Source organism: Larus michahellis, chromosome 3, assembly GCF_964199755.1.
Source record: "Larus michahellis chromosome 3, bLarMic1.1, whole genome shotgun sequence".
Classification (NCBI taxonomy): Eukaryota; Metazoa; Chordata; class Aves; order Charadriiformes; family Laridae; genus Larus; species Larus michahellis.
Genome location: NC_133898.1, coordinates 92,506,820 through 92,530,423, shown reverse-complemented (window position 1 = coordinate 92,530,423; position 23,604 = coordinate 92,506,820). Strand labels below are relative to the sequence as shown.

At 39.9% G+C, this 23,604-nt stretch overlaps 1 protein-coding gene across 2 annotated transcripts in view; it reads right to left on the bottom strand.

Moving 5' to 3' along the window:
• Positions 1–22,994, bottom strand: part of SNX14 (sorting nexin 14) — a 56,750-nt gene extending 33,756 nt beyond the window's left edge. For both annotated transcript variants that reach the window (XM_074581213.1, XM_074581214.1), the window contains exons 1-9: positions 22,763–22,994; positions 22,546–22,666; positions 21,527–21,603; positions 21,336–21,414; positions 13,186–13,229; positions 7,807–7,894; positions 3,139–3,223; positions 764–920; positions 397–472 (exon numbers count right to left, since the gene is read on the bottom strand). In XM_074581213.1, the coding sequence (XP_074437314.1) occupies positions 397–472; positions 764–920; positions 3,139–3,223; positions 7,807–7,894; positions 13,186–13,229; positions 21,336–21,414; positions 21,527–21,603; positions 22,546–22,666; positions 22,763–22,908 (873 nt within the window). In that variant the 5' untranslated portion in view covers positions 22,909–22,994. The remainder of the gene's footprint in view (positions 1–396; positions 473–763; positions 921–3,138; positions 3,224–7,806; positions 7,895–13,185; positions 13,230–21,335; positions 21,415–21,526; positions 21,604–22,545; positions 22,667–22,762) is intronic.
• Positions 22,995–23,604: the final 610 nt, after the last annotated feature.

Below are 23,604 nucleotides of genomic sequence, written 5' to 3'. Positions count from 1 at the left end.
AATCATGGATTTCAATACAGCTGGAAAAAAGGCTGGTTTACTTACACTGCTATAAAGACACATACAGCCAGAGTTCAAGTAATTGAGCCCTTATTTAAATGTAGTTCTAGCAATTTGAAGGTGCTTACACTAGCACAGCATTCTCCCATTTGACAGGAATTGTAGTCCTTCATTAAAACACATTCTTAAGAGACCATGCCAATACTGTATTTCAGTCAGTTAAGCACTGAAACCAGTTCTAATGAACAAACAAAAACACTGGCCACAAGATTTCTTTTTCTTTTACCCAGTCAAAATGCACAGCAAGTAAGTCATTCTCCATCATTTGCTTTACCACAACATACTTAGTAGGAAACAGTGAATAAATTAAGATTATTCCTGCGCCCCAAGTCTTACAGGATCAGCTAAGAAATCCATTGAGGGAAGGAAAACAGAACCAGGCAGAATCTCTCTTATCAGAAGAGCCAGGGATCTGAAAAGAAACAAAAGACAGACAAAAATCAGAACTAGTAATAGATTACATAATTTTGTAAGTGAAGTGAATGCCATTATATTTTACTAGGAAGTATTTCAGTATTTAGTAATACCTTAAGCATGCTAGAATATTTTAATGACCAATCAAAAAAAAATGATAAGCAAAGGGACAGGAAGGAGGGATGAGGAGAATGACTTCTTGGGGAGTTCATTCTTTCATTCCCCAAAATTATTGTACTACGTAGTATGCAGATACATTAAAGAATACAATTGTAAATATTTTTTATACCTGCACTCTGTTGACTTAGGGGGCAAAATATAAGGAAAAAGAAGTTCAGTAAGTTTTCTTAAGTAGTGAAGTTCATCTCTTCGGCTTCTCAAAGCAACATGGAGTTCTGGCCCATACTCTTCTAAAGCAGCTTGCTGTAAAAATTCTGCATTTTTTACTGCAAGTAAAAAACAGTATTACGAGTTGTTTCAGCTTTTTCTTATTGTGAAATAAGAGGTGATTGCTTTTCATTTGAGCTAAAAAGTTAATATACCACTGCCAAAGGGATACAATGTCAAAACTTTACAAAAGAACCTTGGTTTAGACTTTGAAGCCTGGCTATGTAAAAATAAAAGCTCGCCTTGAAATAAGAATTCCTTCACCAAACAACTGCAGTTTGCATGGTTTCCAGAATGTTTTCTCATTTATAATTATTGAGGAACTTAACATCTTGATTCTTCTAAAAAACTGCATTGCTTAATGTCTGCCTCTACTTGCTTTTTTCCTGACCTCCTTCATGGACTCCCATTTACTGGACTTCTACCTATCGAGTTGCTTACAGCACAATTTGAAAGCAATGTAAAGTTAAAAACTATTATTCAGCCCTATTATATCTGTTTCCTGCTTAGAACATTTAGAAACAAATGTGAAGGAACACACATTTCGAACACAGAGTAAATCAAACCAAAACCATCATGGGGATCTGCAAGAGCGCTGCCTCTTACAAGCAGCTGTACGGACTGGAAAGAATACCTGCTTTATCAGAATAAAAACTATACATGTTAATTAGAAGCAAGGCTTATATCCCTTCAAATCACTTCAAAGGCAAGAACTGAGCCATAATAAATCACACCTCGCTGCATTAGCAACCTGGCACAGCCTCATGCCAAGAACCACACCAGGCACACACAGGTCAGGTACCTAATACATACCTGCTATCGAGAAGGTTAAAGCTTGTTTTCAGCACGTTGAATTTAGTACAGAAGGCTGCTAGCTTGTCCTTCACAAGCAAGAACCATGAACGGTATCAGCTGATACGGGGGATGCAGGAATGTATTCTGCCTAAGAAATCTGCCCGGTTGGCGCCACTAAAAGCAGAGAGGAGGAATGCGCTCTCTGGCAAGGACAGGTAATGAATCATGGTCTGTGCAAATTGTGAGGAATTACTAAGAGCCATAAGGGTAGGAAGAGTAAGAAAAAAGGAAATAAACCAACAGAAAGGGCTAGTCTCAACTAGTAGCCAAAGCAAGGCCTGAAAGTTGCCTCTGAACCACATATTACAGGTGGCTGGTTTAGCAACATTTACTAGAAAGTGCTGCTAAAAGTCATTTTCAGCTGCTACTTCACATATCTGCCCTCAGGGAACAAGTCTTTTCCTTTAAAACACTGAAGAAAATAGGTATATTTTCAATGTCGTACATTTAAAATCAAGTTCTTTGCTGCTAAAGAGAAGTGTTTCCAGCTCCTTAGTAGAAATCAAAGGAAATATGAGATTTGGCATAAACAGCACTGCAAGATCATCTAGTATCTTGAAATTACTGTTGTGCCATTAAACCAGCTAACGTGATCACACTAGGTCTCATTATCCATGTTATTCATACCCGCTACTCGCAGGACCAATGGAACGTATTTATGGATATCAAGCAGACGTTTTGAGGGAAGGGAGGAAAGTTCATGACTCCAGTGAAAGTAAACATCTATGCTTAAAAGTTGAATGAAACCACATTTAGTAGATACAGGATCATGGAACGCAGCCAGTGAAAAAAATAAAGATAACTGTTTTCCAACAGCAAGTATTCTATTTTCCAAATACTCCTTCAATGTGCAGTTTTAATATAATTTTTACCTTAGGATTGTGAAGATATTTTTCTTTGTATAATAATTAAATATGCTACTGCTCAAAGTCTCTCCATGGCTTAATAAAGATAAACCTAACTTTTACAGATTGAACAACTCCACTAATTGCTCATGTTAGTGTGCAGATGTGTAATCGTTCTAGCTGTAGGAGTTACAGTTACAGTACAGTGCACAGACATGCAAATCCTTTCATTTATAATTGCTCATCTGGAATACAGAGGAAAAACTTCAAGAAGCATTGCTAAATGATCTTGATTGCTCTGAATAGACAAAAACCCCACGTTCTTGTTTACCATACAGAGAAGGAAATTTAGTATTTTCAATGCGGGGAAATGAAAATCATGAAGTCCGAGAGATTATTTGTACTGTCCCTATTTGTCTTTGCAACTTCCAGAAGAAAAACGCAAAAGGATCACTTTTTTTTTTTTAAGACAAGGCAGTGAAGATGGAAATATCTAGCAAATATAACAACAAACACGCAAAGAGAAATATTTACACTTGCTCTTTGAAACTGACAATATATTAAGTCTTTACATTACCTTTCTGCCTGGCCTTGGCTATCACTTCGATGTGTTTCATTGCTGCCTTGAGCATTTTCTTTGTTACAACGGTTGGAATATCCACCTAAGCAACAGGTTTAAAATAACAAGAGAATCATTACAGTGGTTTTTTTTTTCCCAACATTCATTACAGACGATAACTATCAAACATATTCATTTGCTTGTATGTCCCCATTCTAACCATAAATTGAACTCTTAAGAAAAACCCCATGAATTCTCTAGATGGACTGACAGTATGCTCACTCTTCTGGGCAAAGCACATATCATGTAGAACTAAATGCCATAAACAATACTGTTAACACATTTATTGTCAACTCGCTCCCATTATGATTCTTCCATTACAGTAATTATAGTAACACAGTTTGATTTCCAAGTCACAGTATATGAAGCCCAGCTCTACATGAAGATTTGACCACCACCAAAAGCCAGTTGATTGTGCTCTGCTTCTAGTACCTTAACCCTCATCAGTCATGTCCACAAGGACTAAAAGCACCTAAAAGACTCTACGTATATGCAGAAAAAATGTCACAGCTCAGGTGGTGGCAGAACCAAAAGAGAATCTGAGTTACTGAGTCAAGACAACTGTTAGTGACAACAACGATATCGCATGATGCTGCGCATAAGCCGAACAAAAAGCACGTATGATTTAATCGAAGACTGTATTGGAGTCCTGCATTTACACTTTCCTTGATGGCTACGAAAATGAAAGGAGAATTATAGAACAATTCAGGCACAAATGGACCTCAGGATGTCTTACCCCAACCTCCTGCTCAAAGCAGGCTCAGATTAGGGTGCCCAGGGCTGTATCCACCCCAGCGTTGAACATTTCCTGAGACGAAGGCAGTCACAGCCTCACAGGTCACATGCTCCAGTCCCAACCACCTGGGCGGCCCCGTGGTTGAACTTGCTCTACTCTATCGCTGTCTCTTTTGTAATGGAGAGCCCCAAATAGGATGCCGTACCCTAGATGCCATCTAAAGAGCACCAAGTAAAGGCAGATAATTACTTTCTTTGATCGATTGGCTCTGCTCCTGTTAATACAGCCCAGGATGCTGCTGGCCTTCTTTGCTGACAGTAAACACCACGGGCTCATATTCAGCTTACTGTCCACTACGGGGCCAGGTCCTTTGCAGCAGAGCTTCTCTCCACAGCCAGTCAGTCCCCAGCCTGTACAGTTTCACGGGATTCTTCTTTATCAGCTGCAGTAGCTTCCGCAGAAACTTATCTAGAAATTGATTTATGCTCTGCATGCCCTTTATCTTAACCAAGAGCATAAGACGTCTTAAATAAGCAGAAACATAGTTGCAAACGTTCAACATTTAAGACTTCGGAAAAAGTTTCTTTCCTAACGGAGTTTGTCCCTCCTCAACGCTAAGTCAAATAAAGACCTTCTTAAGTAATGAAACGGAAGCAGAAAAGTGCTTCTTGCCAATCAGGAAAAGACACAGTGTAATTGCAAAGGCCACCAGAGCTGAGAGAAAAGCTGGGGGTTTATTCATTTGCAAAAGGAGAACAGCATGCATTCCCGCACACTACCCTGTAATATTTGAGGTGCACAGCTACGACCCAGCCTGGCCAGCCTAGACGAGCTGGTGTACTTGACTAGAACTGCCTAAAGGTAACTAAATATATTAAGGCCAACTCCTATTTACAAGCAAGAAAGTAGGAGCTTCTGCTCATCCTCAAAAACCCTGGGACTCGCATTTCAACAGTTATTTCAATAAATCCAGAGTTTCCTGTGGACCATAAGGATGGGGCAGTGTTTATTCCTGCAGAGGTAAGCCGAAGAGCACAGCAAGCGAATTGTTATCGACACCGTAGTAGATGCTACCAACTGTTGACAAAAATTTTAACCAGATGTAGGACCATCTACACCACACCATACAAAGGGGTTTCATGTTTCTTTGTTACTTTGTTCGACACCTACGCCTCAAAAAATCCACCTAGACAGCCTTAAGCAGATAACAAAACTATTATTTTCACTGAAGCAATTCATAATTTTAAGTGTTAATTCAAAAGTAAAAGATTCTTTGGCAAATAAGTATAAAGATGTAACTTAAAAAAAAAAGGAAAAAAGCAGTCTGTTTTTTCTTACACATAGTAGTTCCTGAATTTAACAAATTTATCTCTATTAGCTAGAACTACTGCTTTTAAGCATTTAATAATAAATTCAAATCAAAGTACAGCTGTTTGGCAAAGATACGACTATTTTATTTTGCAATCAGTGATGAATTTCTCCTTAAATGAGGTTATAAAGGACACTGTACCAGAGCTGAAAGGCTACAAAACATACTGTCATAACCCTTTTCAGCTAACTACTGCAGCTTTAAACCAGGATTCCTAAAATGACAAAAAGTTGGTATTTTGTTTACAACTTGGCTATCAACCGATTTCTACGCATAAAATTTTTAGTAGTATATGCATCACAGCTATTAGTTCAGGCTGTCTGAATCTGTACATGGGCACGTGCACACACAGAAACACTTGTTCGGCAAAAAAAAAAAAAAAAGTATGAGCTGAAAAATGTGGCATGGCATGAGACACCGTGCTTGCATGCATGACTGAGCATGCCAAGTTTCAGTTTTGTTCCAAAACGTAAAGTTACTTTGAGTATCTTTTCGGTGTGAGATACCTGTACCACTTCACGCACAGATAGTGTTCTGTAGGACGGATACAAATAACTCTAAACATTTGTAAAGAGAAATGCATTTCTGTGATGGCTTTTATTTTGTAGTTCCCCTGACAGTGCTTAATACTTCTATATGCCTTGAGTTTTTGTTGCAGATGTTGTCTACCAGATACACAGAACTAAACATATTACATTTACCTCATTACTGTCAAAGGCAGATATGGTAAATTAATATTCTATTTAAGGATGCTATAGCTAGCCTGAGATAACACAATTAGTACCTTATTACACAATCAACAGAGGAGACATCATCCTTTTTGGAATCAACAATGGATTTACGCAATTAAGACCTGCATGCATTACAACGCCCAATGAAGTTTTAAGACCTTGCTCTAGATTTTTACTTTAAAATATTTACTCCCCTTTCACACCTCCAGGTAATGTCTGCGCTACACAGACATTTCTCAATCTTCCCCCGTGTCCACTTTAAAAAGCAGCATGCTTGAGTTAGAGTAAGCAAGAAAGTCATCTGGATTTGATATATAACAAGGACAGAATCAGGCTGTTAATCAGTTGTGACAGAGTACATGTACAACTTGTAGCTCGGGAAACGTTGCTGTTACTAAGGAGGGGGGAAAAAGACACGCATTTATGGTAGTCGCTCCAACAGAGGGGCCAGCACTGAATAAATCTGGAAGCTGAGTTAGCAACTCTTCCTGCTTAAAACAGCCAGAAACTTAGAAGCAGCTCCTGTAAAACAGGCTTGAAGCACTTTACCAGAAAACAGAGTATATGTGCTAATATATTAAACACAGAGAATAAAAAATTTGAATATTTAGTCTTCAGAATGTTTCTTAAGAACTACTTTAATATAAGAACGATACCCGGTTTAATTCTTATAGTAAGATACTAACTTAATGACAGTCTATTCTTTCTAGACAACGTAAGGACCTTGTCTACATTTAAAGAAGTCAAGCAAGCAGAAGCTATGAGACAAGTACACTGCTAACCATTTTATAAAATCATAGAATATTTTGGGTTGGAAGGGACCTTTAAAGATCATCTAGTCCAAACCCCCTGCAATGAGTAGGGACATCTTGAACTAGATCAGATTGCTCAGAGCCTCATCCAACCAGACTTTGAACATTTCCAGGGATGGGGCATCTACCACATCTCTGGGCAACCTGTTCCAGTGTTTCACCACCCTCATTGTAAAAAATTTCTTCCTTCTATCAAGCCTAAATCTTCCCTCTTTTAGTGTAAAATCATTACCCCTTGTCCCGTCGCAACAGGCCCTACTGAACTGTTTGTCCACATCTTTCCTGTAGGCCCTCTTTAAATACCAAAAGGCTGCAATAAGGTCTCCCTGAAGCCCTCTCTTCTCCAAGCTGAACAACCCCAACTCTCTCAGCCTGTCCTCATAGCAGAGGATCTCCAGCTCTCTGATCATTTTTGTGGCCCTCCTCTGGGCCTCCTCCAACAGGTCCATGTCTTTCCTGCCTCAGCACTCCAGTTGCTGTTCTGAAGACTCCAGCTATTTTCTAATAGTTCTTTTTCAATATTTCTCAAAATTGCTTCCGCTTGGATTAAGTCACTAAAAAACAGATAAAAGATCATCCCAACGTTTTAATAATGACTTGCACTGGTGTAAAAAAATATATCCATTTGCAAGAATCATAGAACAGTTTGGGTTGCAAGGGACCTTCAAAGACCATCTATCTAGTCCAACCACCTGCCATGGGCAGGGACATCTTTCACTAGATCAAGTTGCTCAAAGCCATGTCCAACCTGACGCTGAACTGTTCCAATGATCAATCTGCAAAAAAGGTTTATAACCAGGAATGAGATAATCTCCATTAAGGAGGGAACAGATAGTGCAGACAAGAAACTTAGATGGAAACTGCCTACACTCTCTTTAAGACTGACTTTGGAAGTGCCTTTTTAAAAAGAACTCGCTACAGATGGATATCAGTTATTTCTGATGAAAAAGCAACGTTAACACCTTTAAGTCACATTACCTTGTGAATTCTCCGAACTAACACAGATGCAAAAAACCGCAGCGTGCCTCTCAGTTCATCCACTGAGGATTCATCATCAGTAATGTTTCTGCAGTGTTGTAAAGCATGTCATGTAAGAAAAAAGAATAAAGTACATTTATATTAATCCAACCATATTACATTTGGCACTACTAAAAGCTGGCATAAGAACATTCAACAGCGACACTGCAACTGGTATTAATTGAAATGAAAGCTACCAAGCGTGAGCAGAGAGTAAGCAGTCTTCTATTTGAGTAAAATGCACAGCATTCCCACTATGTTTGTACACAACAATGGCTTAAGAAATATGTCAGTAAATTGGAATTATATTCCAAGTCCTGCTCTAATATACTGTCTGCGTGATTTTGATTGAGTAAAGTCTAACTTAGTTTCCCCATATGTGAATGTTTCCTAGTTCAGCATGATGAAGTGAAACTGAATTAATATCAGCAAAGCCTTTGAAATAAGAGCAAGGGCATAGCCCAGTTGAACTCATCAAAATTGGATGTTCGTATTGCATACTGCAAGACCTTCTAGACTCCAAGATTTCAAATCATTTTCTTCTGTTTTAGTACAAATCTGGCTTTGTTAACCTCTTTTGTTTAGATTTTATTACAAAACCTGTAGTTTCTCATGTAGCTTTTAATGAAATAGGTACATCCCTTGTACTTCAGCTCAGCTTCTTCCAACAGAAAACTTCCATTGGTATTTTTTCAACAACTTCTAATACTTCGATGCCATTTAATACAATAATATTCTCTTTAAATATAAAATTGGGCCTATTCCAGGTCTAAACAGAGATTGACATTTCCTAGAAGGTAAGTGTAGCACAGGAAACTGACAAATGACAGAACTTATTTTTTGAAAAGTTGATCTACTTTTGAAGTAACACGAAAGGTGAAACCATCAATTACAAAGAAAACAAAACAAGAACCTCAACCTATAGCCACATGGAACAGAACTGAAATTATTTAACGTGGTTTCTGCTTGGAAAGAAAGAAAGAATTTAAACAGATTCCCAAATCACTACGTCAAAATATCATCTAAACTTTTTATCTGGCTTGCCAGTATCCATCTGCTGCAATAAAGCATGTTCGGTGAAAAATCATGATAAAAATACTTGAAGTTAATTCATGAAGAAAAATACCTAACTCCATGTCTTTTTTGGGAAACTGAATGAAAATGGGAAATACACCAAGTCTTCAACACAGAAACTTCAACTAAACTGAGTATAAAAGGAGACCACGATAAAAGCATTTCACAAAATGCAACAGAAAAAATAAAAATCTACCAGCATTTAAATATATGTGGACATTACAGTATGACTAAAGGTATTAGTAAAACTGCATTATAATAGCTGAGTAATGACACAGCAAAGAAAGTTACATCCTGCTTTAGCCAATGACCATATGTAAAAGCTATCACAGTTTTGGGTAATAAATGACTTTGCGTATATAGTAAATGCAATCATTATTTGCATTTAAAAAAAAAAATCAGTACAAGCAACAACGGTACATTTGAAAAATAAAATTGTATCCTATACCATCATTTTACATTATTCAGTGTCTGATTTTTTAGAGCCATGTTAAGCCTGGGTTATACAGCATTCAAACGCACATTGAAGATGAACTGGTAGGTACAGATACTGGTGACCTGATGGTCAAAGTATGCAACGAATTGCATGAAAAAGCACCTCAAAGAAAGCAGCCTGGCATAAGGAATACAACCATCCTCCAACAGCTAATCATACGCAGATAAGGATACTGTAGGGGAAGGTTTGGTTTGTTTTAAGATCAGCAGCTGACATTTTGGAAGCAACACGGTTAGCAAATACCCACACTGTCCAAGGAAGCCAAGGGATTAGCAAATAAATTGTATGACTGTATTACTAGTATTTGACAGACAACAAGATACATGAAGTAATTTGGACCAAGAAGTTGTTATTCTATTGACACTTGGATAACCAGTATCTTGGCTAATTCTACTTGGACATGACTTTATGCCACGTACTTTCACAACGCGCCACAGGTTTGCAGAGACATTCTTTTAATCACCAGCAGACTGAAGACTGACACCAAAAAAGAAAAACCAAACAAACAAACATCAAGAACCTGTAAAATCTCAAATCTCTAGTGACACAGGGGAAGGTCCAAATGACTCGCTTGGAAACATTTTACAAGTTGGCTGCATTTTCCCAGAATTTGAGGAAAAACTTAAAAACACAACTGTCAGTGTAACAGAGAGATCTGCTAAAAGAAAAAGGCTCATTTTGTTAATTGTAAACAGTTACTGAGTCCAATGTCTCAAAGAGAGATACACCCAAGTGCTATTGCATGCAAAGTCTGATGGGATCTACTGATAAATGAAAACCATATACAAATACTGATTTTTTTTTTCCCCTGTGTGTCAATTATTCTTACGAAATTTGGCCAACTCTATCAAAAAGATGAAGAAAATAAGTCGCAAGCTGATAAATCTGTAAAGCTATGGTTTGTAACTCAATAAAAATCCTGATTTTTTCTTGCGTTACTTACATTTAAAATACAAGCAGCTCCATATGTGAAAACAACTGGTTTTAGTCACTATCAAAGAAAAATGTTTTCATCATAATGTATTACAAAAACGTGGTAATTACTGGATTCTAATCTAACCTGAGAGAACTAGAGTTACAGTAGCATTAATGACCAAAAAAATTCAGTAAGCATAGAGTGACTCATTCAAACTTTAAACTCTCCTATTTAAAATTAGGTTGGTACAAGCAAGATATTATATAGTTTTATTATACAGCATACAGTATAAGCAATAGACTCAGACCGGTGTTTGTAGCTCTGCGAACTTGGATTACTTGCAACTATGCACCATTCTTCTCATATAGATGAAAAAATTCTTAGCACGCAAATATTTAAATACAACCAGTATAAATACTTTGAAAGATATCTAACAAAAATTTAACATAGCTATAACTACCAATTTCAGTAGAGTTCACTGGATTCTAAGTTCTAGTCTTCATTCCCTTAAACTGATTCAGTTTTAGGGATTTTTGCCTCTAAATTTTAAACCTGCTAATAAAATATTACAAATTCTTATGCAGTTTTTTAATGAAACAAACATTAAACACAGCTTTTCCCTGCCCATAGCACTTTATTTCCTGACTAATGAATCTATGATTTTATTTTGCAACATACACTTCTGGCAAGTGTTACTTCAGGCTTATGAGTGAGACACGTCATGTTACTTCTCTAATGCCCAGAGTATGCAAGGTGCTGCAAGCCAGCATCAGCTGGCAGGGCACAAAAAATAAAATAAAATAATAAAAAAAAAAGAAGAAAAAAAGAAAAGAAAAAAAAAGATAGATAGCTTCTGCACAACTTCCATTCACTTGGGAGAGTGGGGGAAAAGGGCAGCTAGCATAAGAAATCATGCCCAGACTTTTCTGCAATGGAAAGCAGCGAAGTGTTTTACCAACAGAGTCTGGCAAGTCTGAATTGCCTGCTGGTGATTACCCACACTGCTAAAAAAGGACAGTCTGGATGCAAAGGCTTACGATTTGGCTCTGCAAAGAATTATCCAGAGTCAGTGAGGTTTTTTAGCTCAGGAAAAAAACATTTCACGAATGCAAGAGTACTTTCTCCCAGGTGAGTTGAGCTATACAAACAGTGTATGTACATCTAAGTAGGAAAAGTCAGAATTAACACGCTCTACGAGAGACACCTCAGACAGCTGCACACAGACACCCAGCTCAGGCCTTCCTCCATCACTGTTGCTGGAAATACAAGAAAGCACATAAACACCTGAACGTCTAGAGGGAATGAGACTAAATCTGACATTACTACTGTTAAAGCTGAAGCCAGTAAGCCTTACAGGACCAAGCTGTTTCCTGCAGAATTACTTAGATACCACTACATCACAGCTCACTGAACTCCCTGTACTTCAGGTTCATGGAAAGCTTATTAGGTCTGCTCAGCATGGTGTGAATTTATGGAGCTGGTTCAAAATTTAGAGGTGCAGCCATGTAAAACTAAAAACTGTGCCGGAACAGCTCACCAGAGGGCACGATGTAGCAGAACATAGCCTGGCTGGCTCCACACCAAGTATATTTCACACTATAGTTCTAACTATGCATATTACTACGCCTGCCATACAATGCATTCCAGACTTCCACTGTCTTGGGTGTCAGAGATGTAAGTAATATGTGGAATCCAAGTTTCCTTGCTAGTCCAAAACACAGACACTGAAGACACCTTCCACCAGCCAAAAAAACCTACCTAATTTCAAATTAAGAAATACAGAAGACAGTTCCCCAGCATTTGCTACTTTATCAAACAGCTCAACGGAGCATGCTGTAGTTTTCCATATTTGAAAGTTAAAAACCTTGAGCTTTCCAACTTGGTCATTCACAATGCATGGTGCTAAAGCTCCCTCTGCTGTCAGCATAAGCAGTTAAGTTTTATACTTCAGTGTCTTCATCACACAAAGATAGGTGGGATACATGCGGGTATCAGCCACAACTAAAAACCAATCAGGCAGAGAAGTATGACCAGAAAGTTTTAGATCCCAGAGAGACAGAAAAAACCCAGCACAGCGTAAGAGAAAAAAAGGTGTAAGTTTCTTATAGCACAAAACCAAACCTTTCCATCCAACGAAGAAGTCAAATTCAGAATTAAGGCAAAATGTTGTTTTAACACATTAATGCCAGCATGATCAATTAAAAATATTTTTAATATCTTCTTAAAAATTACTCTGAAGCACTAATTAATATATAAAGGTACAAGAAAAAAAAGAATTAAGTCTTTTGTTTGTACAGTATTTTAAAGTTATTTACACAGTACTACTCTATTCAGCTCAGCATAACCACTCACAACCTTAAAACTCAACAAATCACCAGATGCTCTGGAAGAAGGTGGCCACAAAATGTATTCAAAACACTTTTTCTATATTAATTAAAAGTGGAATTTTTGTTTTAAAAAAATTTAAAGTCATTATTTTTTTTTTTAAAGCAATATGAAAGATCAGTATGCTTCTAATTTGGAAATACATTTCCGGAGGTCTTTGAGTTTTTACGCAGGTTTTAATCAAGCCATATGTACTTCCAAGTAAGAGTTATTAGAAAGTTAACATATAAAAGTGAATAATCTGAAAGGGGTTTTAGGATGAAACACAAATTTCAGAACCACCTCTATTGTGCCTAAATTATTAAAAGATCTACTCTACTCCAGCAAGAGGCAATAAAATGATGAAAATATAGCAGTTAAAAGTATGCTTTAACTTTTACTAAAGAAACAGAAATGTTTGTTTTCAGGTGACTATTTCTTGAACAGTTTGATGAACACTTAAGTAGTAACTTTTAGATAAAGCTCATACCTGTACCATGGATAAATAAAGTTTTCCAGCACCAATTCAAGCACCTGTGCAGAACAAAGACAACCATGTTACACAATAAAACAGTTTACTATAAATCCTTGTTAGATGAGTTAAAAACACAAGCACCTTCCAAAACTCATAGAACATAATTCATACATCATAAAACTTTAACGTACAAATGTGTAAGTTGCGATCCTACTGTAAGATCAATCATTTTGCATAATAACTAGTACTTTGGGCAAACAGCAACAAAGTGATGATTTCATCAGATATCAAGGCGAAACAGCTGCCACTAGTACAATCGACAACATGAAGGACAGTGCCATGGCCACTCTGGTAGGCAAATGCTATGAAAAATGTAATCTTACCTCAAACAGCCCTCCGCTATTTTTCAGATGAGTCCTTGTTCTTTCCTGATGGAGTCTCCCACAGGCACAGCTACCCACCCCATACTTCGACACACCTCCACCCCCTTTCACCCAAACCTCCACCTTTTCCAACTCTCCCCCACCCTTCAAGTGGGACAGCTGATCCTGTATGCTCACCGCTCACAAAGACAGCAAAAGAAGAATCCTAAAAAGCAATTCCTAGGAAAGCCACTCTCCTCCTCCACATCCTGAACTACAGCTTTCAACAAATCCTGCCTTATGGTCCAGCCATCTCCTGAAGCCCAAACCAGAGTGCTTCTCAAAGTCCTTGTCCTACATGTATCCTCATGGCCTTCTCTCTCCTGTTCCTACCCCCTGTATATCCCACCTACATGGATCTCTGTAGGAGAATCTCCTCCACCCTTTCCATCAAACCTGTTCCTCACAGGCCAAGCCCATGGTTGCCTTTGCCATGCCAGGAAACCTGGGTTAATCAGGAAGAACCAGTGCTGTTGCTGGCATGTCACAGGCACGCCCTAGTTCAGCTTGGCTTTCAACGTCACAGCAGGGAAGGTGACAGTCCCTGTTCAATCAAGGGGCTGCCACCACCATACACACAAGGTGTACTGCTAGCCAGACTGCAGCTTTGGCACCTCTCCTTACACCTACACAAAAGTCTCAAATAACTGTTAACAGTCTTTGCACCATGATTAGCAAAAAGAAAACTTCTGAAGGGAAAGGAAAACACCAGACAATGCCAAGAAGGAAGAACAATATAAGAAGGACATGGACCTGTTGGAGCAGGTCCAGAGGAAGGCCACAAAGATGATCAGAGGGCTGGAGCGCCTCTCCTGTGAGGACAGGCTGAGAGAGTTGGGGTTGTTCAGCCTGGAGAAGAGAAGGCTCTGAGAGATCTTACAGCAGCCTTCCAGTACCTGAAGGGGGCAGGAGAGATGGGGAGGGACTCTCCATCAGGGAGTGGAGCAATAGGTTTTCAACTGAAAGAGGGTAGATTTCTATTACATATGAGGAAGAAATTCTTTACTCTGAGGGTGGTGAGACACTGAACAGGCTGCCCAGAGAGGCCACCTTTGCCCATTCCTCTAGGTGTTCAAGGCCAGGCTGGATGGGGCTTTGAGCAGCCTGGTCTAGTGGGAGGTGTCCCTGCCCATGGCAGGGGGTTGGAACTACATGATCTTTAAGTTCCCTTCCAACTCTAACCATTCTGTGATTCTATGAAGGATGACATTTTCTTGAGATTTCTCCTCCTTCACTATAACCCCAAGATATACTCCACACTACCTTCTCCTGTTGCAGCCGATACCTCAGTTGGAATCACTGCTTTAGAGATCAGTTTGTGCTTGGCAGCATCAGTAACCATCAGGGTAATAAGAGCGAATACGTGTGCTGCTACGTGAGGCTGCTGTGCCATATTCTACAGAAGGAAAGGTTTTACAAAAGAAGTCACTGTGCTCAAAGAAAAATGTAAAATCTGTTTGAAAGGAAAGCTGAACGTAACAGCTGATATGCAAGTGTCATTTATGAAAATAAGTATTACTCTTCTTACAAGATTTGCTGCTGCACTCATTCACACTGTGTGCACTACAAGAATTCAAGACTTGCTAAATTTATACTATCTTTAGGGCGCTACATGCCTCTGCTCCACTCATTATTATAAAAGCACCCTCAGTAAAATGCACACCACAGCCTTTTTAATTCCTCTCAATTCTTCAGACTTGAGCAGTTGATGAATACTCTTTTTTTTGTCTTCACTACTAAAAATATCACCTACTCGAATTTTATAAGATATTCTCGCTTTTGCAGCTGTTCCATTTCAGTGATTTTCCTCCCTTTGTTTTTAAGCATGAAGGATTAATTTTTTTCCTTCACCCTCTCTCTGAAGGGATGTTTTCCAGTTTGAGATAACTTTAGATGAGTGTTGTGGACCACACAAAGCTATCAATGTCTTTTCTCCTACCCATATGTGCTATAGCAGTAACAGACCTTGAAACTGTAATATGATCATGTGTTGATGACAGATAGGTAAGATAAGTGGCGCCTCCTCCTTCCCCAATCATATTTCCATTAAAAGTAGGGTGGAAGGGTGGGGGGAGGTGACAACAGATGCTTTACTTCCCAAGCCAGAAGAGATCAAGAAATCCCAGAGAATCTTCTTTGGAAGTTAATCTTCAGACAACAGGAAGATCATATCCAGCTCCAGTCAGCAAACACAGCGACAGATCAGACTACTGAACACAATTTCCCTCATGCCTTCCATAGCACTGCCAGTATATAAACCACCAATTTACTCCACAGAAATCTCAGTCTCACAGGTATTGCAACATTATTTTTGTTCATGCAGAGTTTCTAACAAAATAAACCTCTTTCGGGGCTCAAACTGCAGAATCTGTCAAAAAACTGCCTTTCAGAAGCAAAGCCATGCAGAAAAATCCATCTCTGCGTCTACCTGTTAAAGGATCCCTTTTCTGTCTCCCTCCACTTTTGCTATGCACCTCCACATCAAGAACAAGGACAGCAGACCATCGTCCTCTTGGAGAGGAAAATGCATTTGGACAGCCTTCACGCACAAGACAGCATACTCAGAGAGAGTACAATGCACTCCTCTTGAAAGAGCTTTCTTTATCTATGACTACTACTTTAGAACTGACAGCCGGTCCGTCAGGCACATGGCATCGCAATTTCAGTTCATCAGCTGCTAACATAACCTGGTAGCAGCCTTCATCTACAGTCCAGAGGCTTCTAAAGCCAATAGAAGAATTGTTTCCAACAGTGAGAGATCTCATTCCTACTGCCAGCTAAGCCAAACACATGTGGTTCTGAGAATCATCTTCCTTCCTGCGGTTATTAAATCAGCAAGGAAAGAAGGAAAGACGCAAGACATGATGACCCATCCCACACTGGATAAGGCTTGATATTCAACCCATGTTTCTAGTAACTGACTTCCACCCGAACTATTTCACAGACTTGCTAGCATTTCCCTTGTTATCTCCTGCTTCCACAGCCACACTATAAGGGGACGCTTTACGGTAATGATTCCACAGGACAATGCCGTGCAGATAATCCCACTAGCCAAAGACACAGAGGCAGTATGCACAGACACAGACAACTCACTCAAAATACACTTGAAGTCCCTATTGCTGGTCCCAATATTGGAGGTCAAGACATGTCCTACTAGAACTCAAGTTCTCTATAAGGCCTTAATAAAATATGCCTTGATCCTGGACACACAGAAGGCAGTCCCCATTTGCGCATTCACTAAACACATGGCATGGCAGAGGCAATTATGGATGATGCTCCATTGCACCAAGGTGCTGTACCGAAGCTAAGAGAGCACTACAGTGTGAAATCATCCATAATGGAAAATAGAAGCACTCAAGGAATAGGCAACTGACTGCCAGTAACTGGAATTCAAGGCATACAGTCCATGCAGTCTTCCTATGAACGCTATGAGTCCTGAGACTGTATCGATGTGATTCCGCAAGTCAGAAAAAAAAAAACACCTGTCACATCATCCACTGCACTTTCGTAAAGCACTGAGAAAGCAAGACATGTGTACCCACTTCCATTCTAGCAAGACCAATAATATTATTCAAGCTCAATTGCTCCCACTACACACACATGCCAAAAGTAGATAGGACATCTCAAAGAATGACAGCTAATGATAAGAAGTTTCCTTTTCTGTAAAGTATTATTCTCCAGTTTTGAATACAAATGATGAGTCATTTCACTTAAAGCCTACCTATTTTTCAAGCATTTTGCAAAATGACTGGTTCTACTACTTGCAAGCAGATTTGAATTGGAAAGAGATTGTAAGTGTAAAACCAAATGCAGCAGGTAGCAATATAAGCAGCAGCTGAAGAAAAAACAAAGAGAATTTCTTTTCTAGCATGCACTGCAACGCTGCCAGCCAGTCAGTTTAGTGCTGCTGTGAGAAGCTCTCTGTGGACTGCCATAGAACAGAACTAGTTGTCAGGAGGAGGAACTGTAGAGCCAAGTGATGAATGATTCAGTAGCAGATCGTAATTACCAGGCCCAATTAGATTGGAAGTGAGCAAAGATTTGATAAGTAAACCGCAAAGACAATTTTAAAAGCCTTAAAAGATGGTATAACTAGATAGCCGAGACCACTTCCTGAGGGCAGAACAAGGGATTCCCCATAAGAAAGGATGCAGGGCACTGTGCTTCTACAGGAGTTCGGGACTGGCAAGGAGCACATTCAGACAGTAACTGATTTCTCGTCGTGCGTTTGTCCATTTCTTATTTTTGGAAAATAAAAAATCTGGTCCCATAATCAAGTCAAGAACCTGAGAATTTAAGAAATAAAGAAAAATTTGTGAGATCAACAGACAGCACCTTGATCCACTATGGCATTTCTTTCATGACGCTGATCAAGAGTAGCTGAGCAGTTTCCCACAGATCTGACTTGCAATCATCCCTCACACAGCAAAAATGAGACTGTAGGGGAAGAGCTGAGTTTTCATTAACTGAATAATAGAATTAAATTCTCCATTATACAATCTGTAACACCTGAAATTATATACAACATAAAACTGACCAACAAATATCACATCCTAACTCAAAAAGAAAGAAAATAATGGGGAAACTAACATAAAGCACAATGGATTAGGAACTGGAAACAAAATTATACGTAGGTCACTACGTTATTTTTGCGCAGGATACTGTCTAAACTATCAAGTATTGACAGATGCATGGTTGAGGCAGTTTAGAATTCAACTATAATAATAAACATAAAAGAAGGGAGGAGGAAAGTCAACGCACAGGTTTCTCTTATTATTCTAAACCATGTACAGCAGCTAGATAACCAAAACAAGGCTGCAAAAGATTAAGAATTTGCAAAGCGAGACAAACCATGATCAGAATCCAAGAGAGAAAAATTCATACTTGTGAGAAAAACTTGGATTTCTTCTCATTTGAGCGTGTATTAAATTATTCTGTAAGCACTTGAAAACACAAGCTTAAAGACTATACAACTGATTCAAATTAGAAACATTTGGAAATGAGAACACTGACAGAATTCTTCAACCCGCAAAAGAAGGACTAGAAAAACTAATCCAGAATTAAAAAATCCTAGGATTATTTCAAGTATTTGAAGAATCTGCTTTTTAGAAGCAGGCAGCACTCCTTTAGAATCTCATTAATCTTAATTCAGTTTTCATCGTATCAGCTTCCCTCTAATGTATGACTAACCCACAGAAGAAAATAAGAGCAGTGTCTCCTTCCAACCCTAAGCAGGCAATCCAGTTCCAGGCACGCATTACATGCCGCATCCCCAGAGCGGATGATGAAGAGGAATACGGTGTGGGCAGAGCCCCTGCTACCCTTTTAACCTGTACAGAAGAGTTGCAGTGGGGAACAATGCAATGAGATTTCTCATTTCAAGTAGTATCCTACACAGGTGAAAATGGTGGCTGAAACAGACTGCTTGTTTGGGTCCATCAAAGATGATTACCCTGGCTCACTGCCCCAGGAAGGCACACAGCTCAGGTCTGGCACTTCCCTCTTGTTAAGCACCCAAAGAAAAGAAAGAAATGAGAAACACGGCGTAGATATACAAAAGCTAAATAAAGCAGGGCCAGGGACATGCCACCGAAGTAAAAAGAAACAGCAAAGAAAAGCCCACACCACTTTGGTAAGAGCAGAACTACAGCAACAGCAAGCAAATACAAAATGCTGATGTGTAGCAACACATTTTAAAGGTCAGTCTTAGAAGATAACTATGGTGTCTACTCGTATCTCTTATGAATAACATGCCACTAAGAATTATTTTATCATTAAATTCCCATATAAGCTAAACAGGAAAACTTCTAGTTCTTCAGCATTTGCCACATCCTTTGGTAAACCGTCACAGCTATTTACTATCCAAAATTCTAAAAATATTACATGCATAGAAACATGTATTTTACACACTATTATGAAAACGAGAGGTTTAAAAAAATAAGCCTATTGAAATGATACTCAGCAATATAGTTATTTTAATACACTTGAGCCCAAACTTCTTTAAAAAAAATTAATTAAGTAATTTTAAAACAATAAATGTTTGCTTCTGAAATTGCACAGGAAGTCACTCCATTAAACCAAAGGAAGTCAACAGGTTGTTATCTGTATTTTTTTTAAAAGCATTTCTCAACTGTCCATCCCTCCCTTCCCTTAAAGTTTTCATTCTTTTTCTACTGTTGCTGTGGGCCATGCCCAGAACACCATAACGCACAGCTGAATTAAAGTGTTAAGCTTATAACACAAATGCACACAGTTTTGTCTTCATACACCATATTGTTAATTGCAAGAGCTGACATACAAGAATATTCTCATTTCTGATACGCCAGTTGTTCATCCTCCTACCATAGAACTCCAAAGCTGGAATTCTAAATAAATGGAGATTAAGCTGCCTATGTGCTTGCATATTTTCCTAGCTTTAAAAAAGGACAAAATATTATCTATTTAGCTGCAAATATATTTCATCAATTACCAATCAAGGAAAAAAACCACAAACCCAAAGAAAAATTGCTCTTTGGATAGCTCTTTTTAAAGAGGAAAAAAACAAAGCAAAATTCCTGATTTACAGTCTCATCAAAAAAACCAGGTATTTATGCTATTCTTCTTTGAGTAATCCACTAATTTATTTTTTTATATAGATTTTATTACGGCTTTGTGTCTTGGTTTGAGCGACACAGTTTCTCTTTCAGTAATTTTACTTTTCAGTTAAGGTCTCTTCTAATGCTTGGGAAAACCGCACTTTTAGAAGGCTCTAGTGTCTGAATTTGTGAAAATATTTACTTTATAGCCAGCTATGGCTTTCAAGGTCTCAGTGCTTTTGAGCCTTGTCAGGTGCAGGGATGAGAAGGAGTGCGACCCGGGCTGGCCAACAGGATTATTTCATACTATGAACGTCACATTCAATATAAATTAGAAAGTTTGTTGAGGAGTTCTCCCTCTTCCTTTACGGCTGCGAACCTGAGAACTTCTTGCCCCGGTGCCGGACCCCTGAGCCCTTCCCTTCCTCCCGGAGCCGTAGCACTCCCAGTGTCCCACATTTGCTGTCCACTGCTGGGAGTGCACAGCTTCCTGCTGATAGCACTGGCTAAGTATAATCCTCGTATATTTTATATTGGTATCAGGATCAGTTTTGGTTCTTTAGTATTATTAACGTTAATCACGTGGTATTATTCGATTAAATCTGTTTAAATCTCAGCCCCCGGGTTTCCTTGTTTTTTTAACCCGATTCCCCTTCCTGGGTGCGGAGGGGTCATCGGGTGATAGAATAATTGTCTAAATGACAATAAATTGTTTTGGCTTCTTCAAACCTTAGCGCTTTGTCTGATGATTTTAAATAGCTACCATCACATTATCATCTCCATTACAGAAATCTCGCAGCTGGAGCAAACCATCTCTTAACCATCACTTCAACAAACTAAGCAGGCCGAAATCCTTAACTTTTCAAGAATCGGACATGTTAAATTATAACTGTTCTTACCTATATGCTACCCAATTTACATACATGTTTCTTCTATGTTCTAGGCACGATACTACAGGAACAGTCACATCTGTGTTAACACGTAGGCCATCTCACCTCTCTGCTCCCGGCAGGCATATATTTCTTTTGATTTGAGTTTTACAGGAACAAGTTAACATACATGTGAAGCACATCTTAACTATCTACTGAACCAGAAGTAATAAGTCTAAGAGATATGTAACAAAAACTCGCTGAATTTCAGGGTACTAAAGAAATGAAGCAGCAATTACCTCTGACAGTGATGCATCAACCTTGGAAGGCACTTTCAGATCCAGCCATGGCTGATAGTTTTCCAGAAGCAAAGTAGGTCTGTAGGAGAGCATGGAAAAGTTGACGTAACAATATTTAACCGAAAGTTTCCTAATGATATGTGCAAAATGTGAGAAATACTAAGCTTACCGGTGACATGTATTTAATTTACCTGTGTCTCTTGCATTTGACCTTGCCACATACAGCACAACTGTGACCGTGGGGAAATAGCTCCGGCAACTCTAATTGCTAAGAGAAGATATTTGGACAAGTTTACATTCTTCAAAATGACGACTCTCTTAATATAATGACACATTCGTGAATTTTCTTTTCGAGTATACAATTACAGAGAACTGAACAGCATTAAGACAAAAGTTGTTCTCCCAGGAACAGGGAGAATCAGGAAAACCAAGAAAACAAAGCATGGTATGAGAAACAACTGAACCAAACAGAAAAATTGCTTCCACTAAAACAAAGTTCAAGGGGATAAATATCCTTTCACATCTCCAGTCATCTCCCCGTACATCAGTTGGTCCAGTAACAGAAAACAGCTGGTTTCTCTACAGAACTTGCCTTACTTATAGCCTTGAACTACTGCAACTATAACATTTTTAGTCATATGAAATTCTACATTAAACCACTTTAAGTTAGAAAACAGCAATTTCCCTTGGGAATGCTTTTTTTCTTTGCAATGCAGTACCACTTAAAGAAGTTCGACTACAATCAGCAAAGACGACTCAGCACCGGCTCGCCAAAGAGCGAGCATCTTTAGAAAAGAAAAAGCCTCAATAAAAGAGAGCACAACTACGTAATTTCTCAACCACTTGCTACTCAAATACCCAAAGTGAAAAATGAGCGAAGCAGAAATTAACATCCACGATCAGTCCCAACAACTGGCTTTACATACATATGTAGATTTGATAGAACTGTGTAGAAATGTACAGACTCATACTATAGAGTCACAGTACGAAGAATCCAAAGTCTTAATCATTTATATTTGCTACAAAACATAGAATCATTTAGGTTAGAAAAGACCCTTGGGATCATCGAGTCCAACATCTATTAGTTGGTGGATGAGCTGTACTGATGTGCAGTATTTCTGAAAGCACCTACAATTACACAAAAATTGCTACCCAATATAAATTCTTCCTAATTTAAAGAAAGCACCAGAACGTTAACAGACATATTTACCTTGGGTTTATATTTTATTGTAAAAAGAATATTGGGCAAGAGGGAATCCGGCCCCAACGAGCAGTAGAAGGTGACGACACCAGCCACAAACGACCAGAAGATCATTAAAACGTGAAGATACCTTATAAACAAACAGGAAGGAAATATTACCGCCTGACAAGGTACCAGTGCTACACCGGGCCCGGCTCCCCCGCTCTGCCTCAGCCCTCCCGGTTACCGGTTGAGGAGGAGGGTGGCGGCGCCCAGCCCCAGGAGGAGGCAGCAGAAGAGCGGGTACTGCCGGCAGGTCTCCCGCAGCACCTCGGCACCCCGCGCCCGCTGCCGCAGCCGCAGCCGCAGCCCGACCTCCCGCAGCCACCTCATGGCAGCCACTGCCCCCGCGGCGGCCCGGCCACGGCACCGGGGCAGGGGGGAGGCCGGGCCGCGCCGCTTCCGGTCCCTGCGTCACGTGACGGGGGAAGTAGGGGACACGTGACGACGGCGCCGGGCGGCGGCCATGTTGCCAGAGGCGGGCAGCCCGACGTGGCGGCGGCGGGTGAGGAGTCGCCGGCCCCCAGCGCGGTGCGGTTGCCGGGCCCGGCGCTCCCGCCCCTCCCTACTCCACACCACCACCGCCGCGGCGCCGCAGCTCGGAGGAGAGCGGCCGGGCCGGAGCAGGGCGGGCGCCCCTGAGGCCTGTGAGGCGGGAGGCCGCGGGGGGGGATCCGGGACGTGGCGGTCGCTGTCGGGGAGAAGCGGCGGCAAGGCCTTCTGCGAGGGGAGAGGGGGAGCTGAGGAGGAGCTGCCAAGGCGGGCCGAGCTCGGACGGATCCGGGGGAGCGGCCGGCTCCCGGAGAGATGCCGCCGGCAGCCTTGCGGTGAGGCGGTCGGGGTGGCATTTGGAGCCTCTGCTGTGTAACATGCTGTGCCGGGCCCTGTAAATAGAAGATCTCTGATGACAGAAAGCTTACCTAGTTATAAATACTTAGGTTCTGGGCAACAGGGGCTCCCAGCGCCAAGCGGCCAGAAACCACTTCATCTGATTAAATGCTCTATAATTAGATGATGACTGAACTAAAT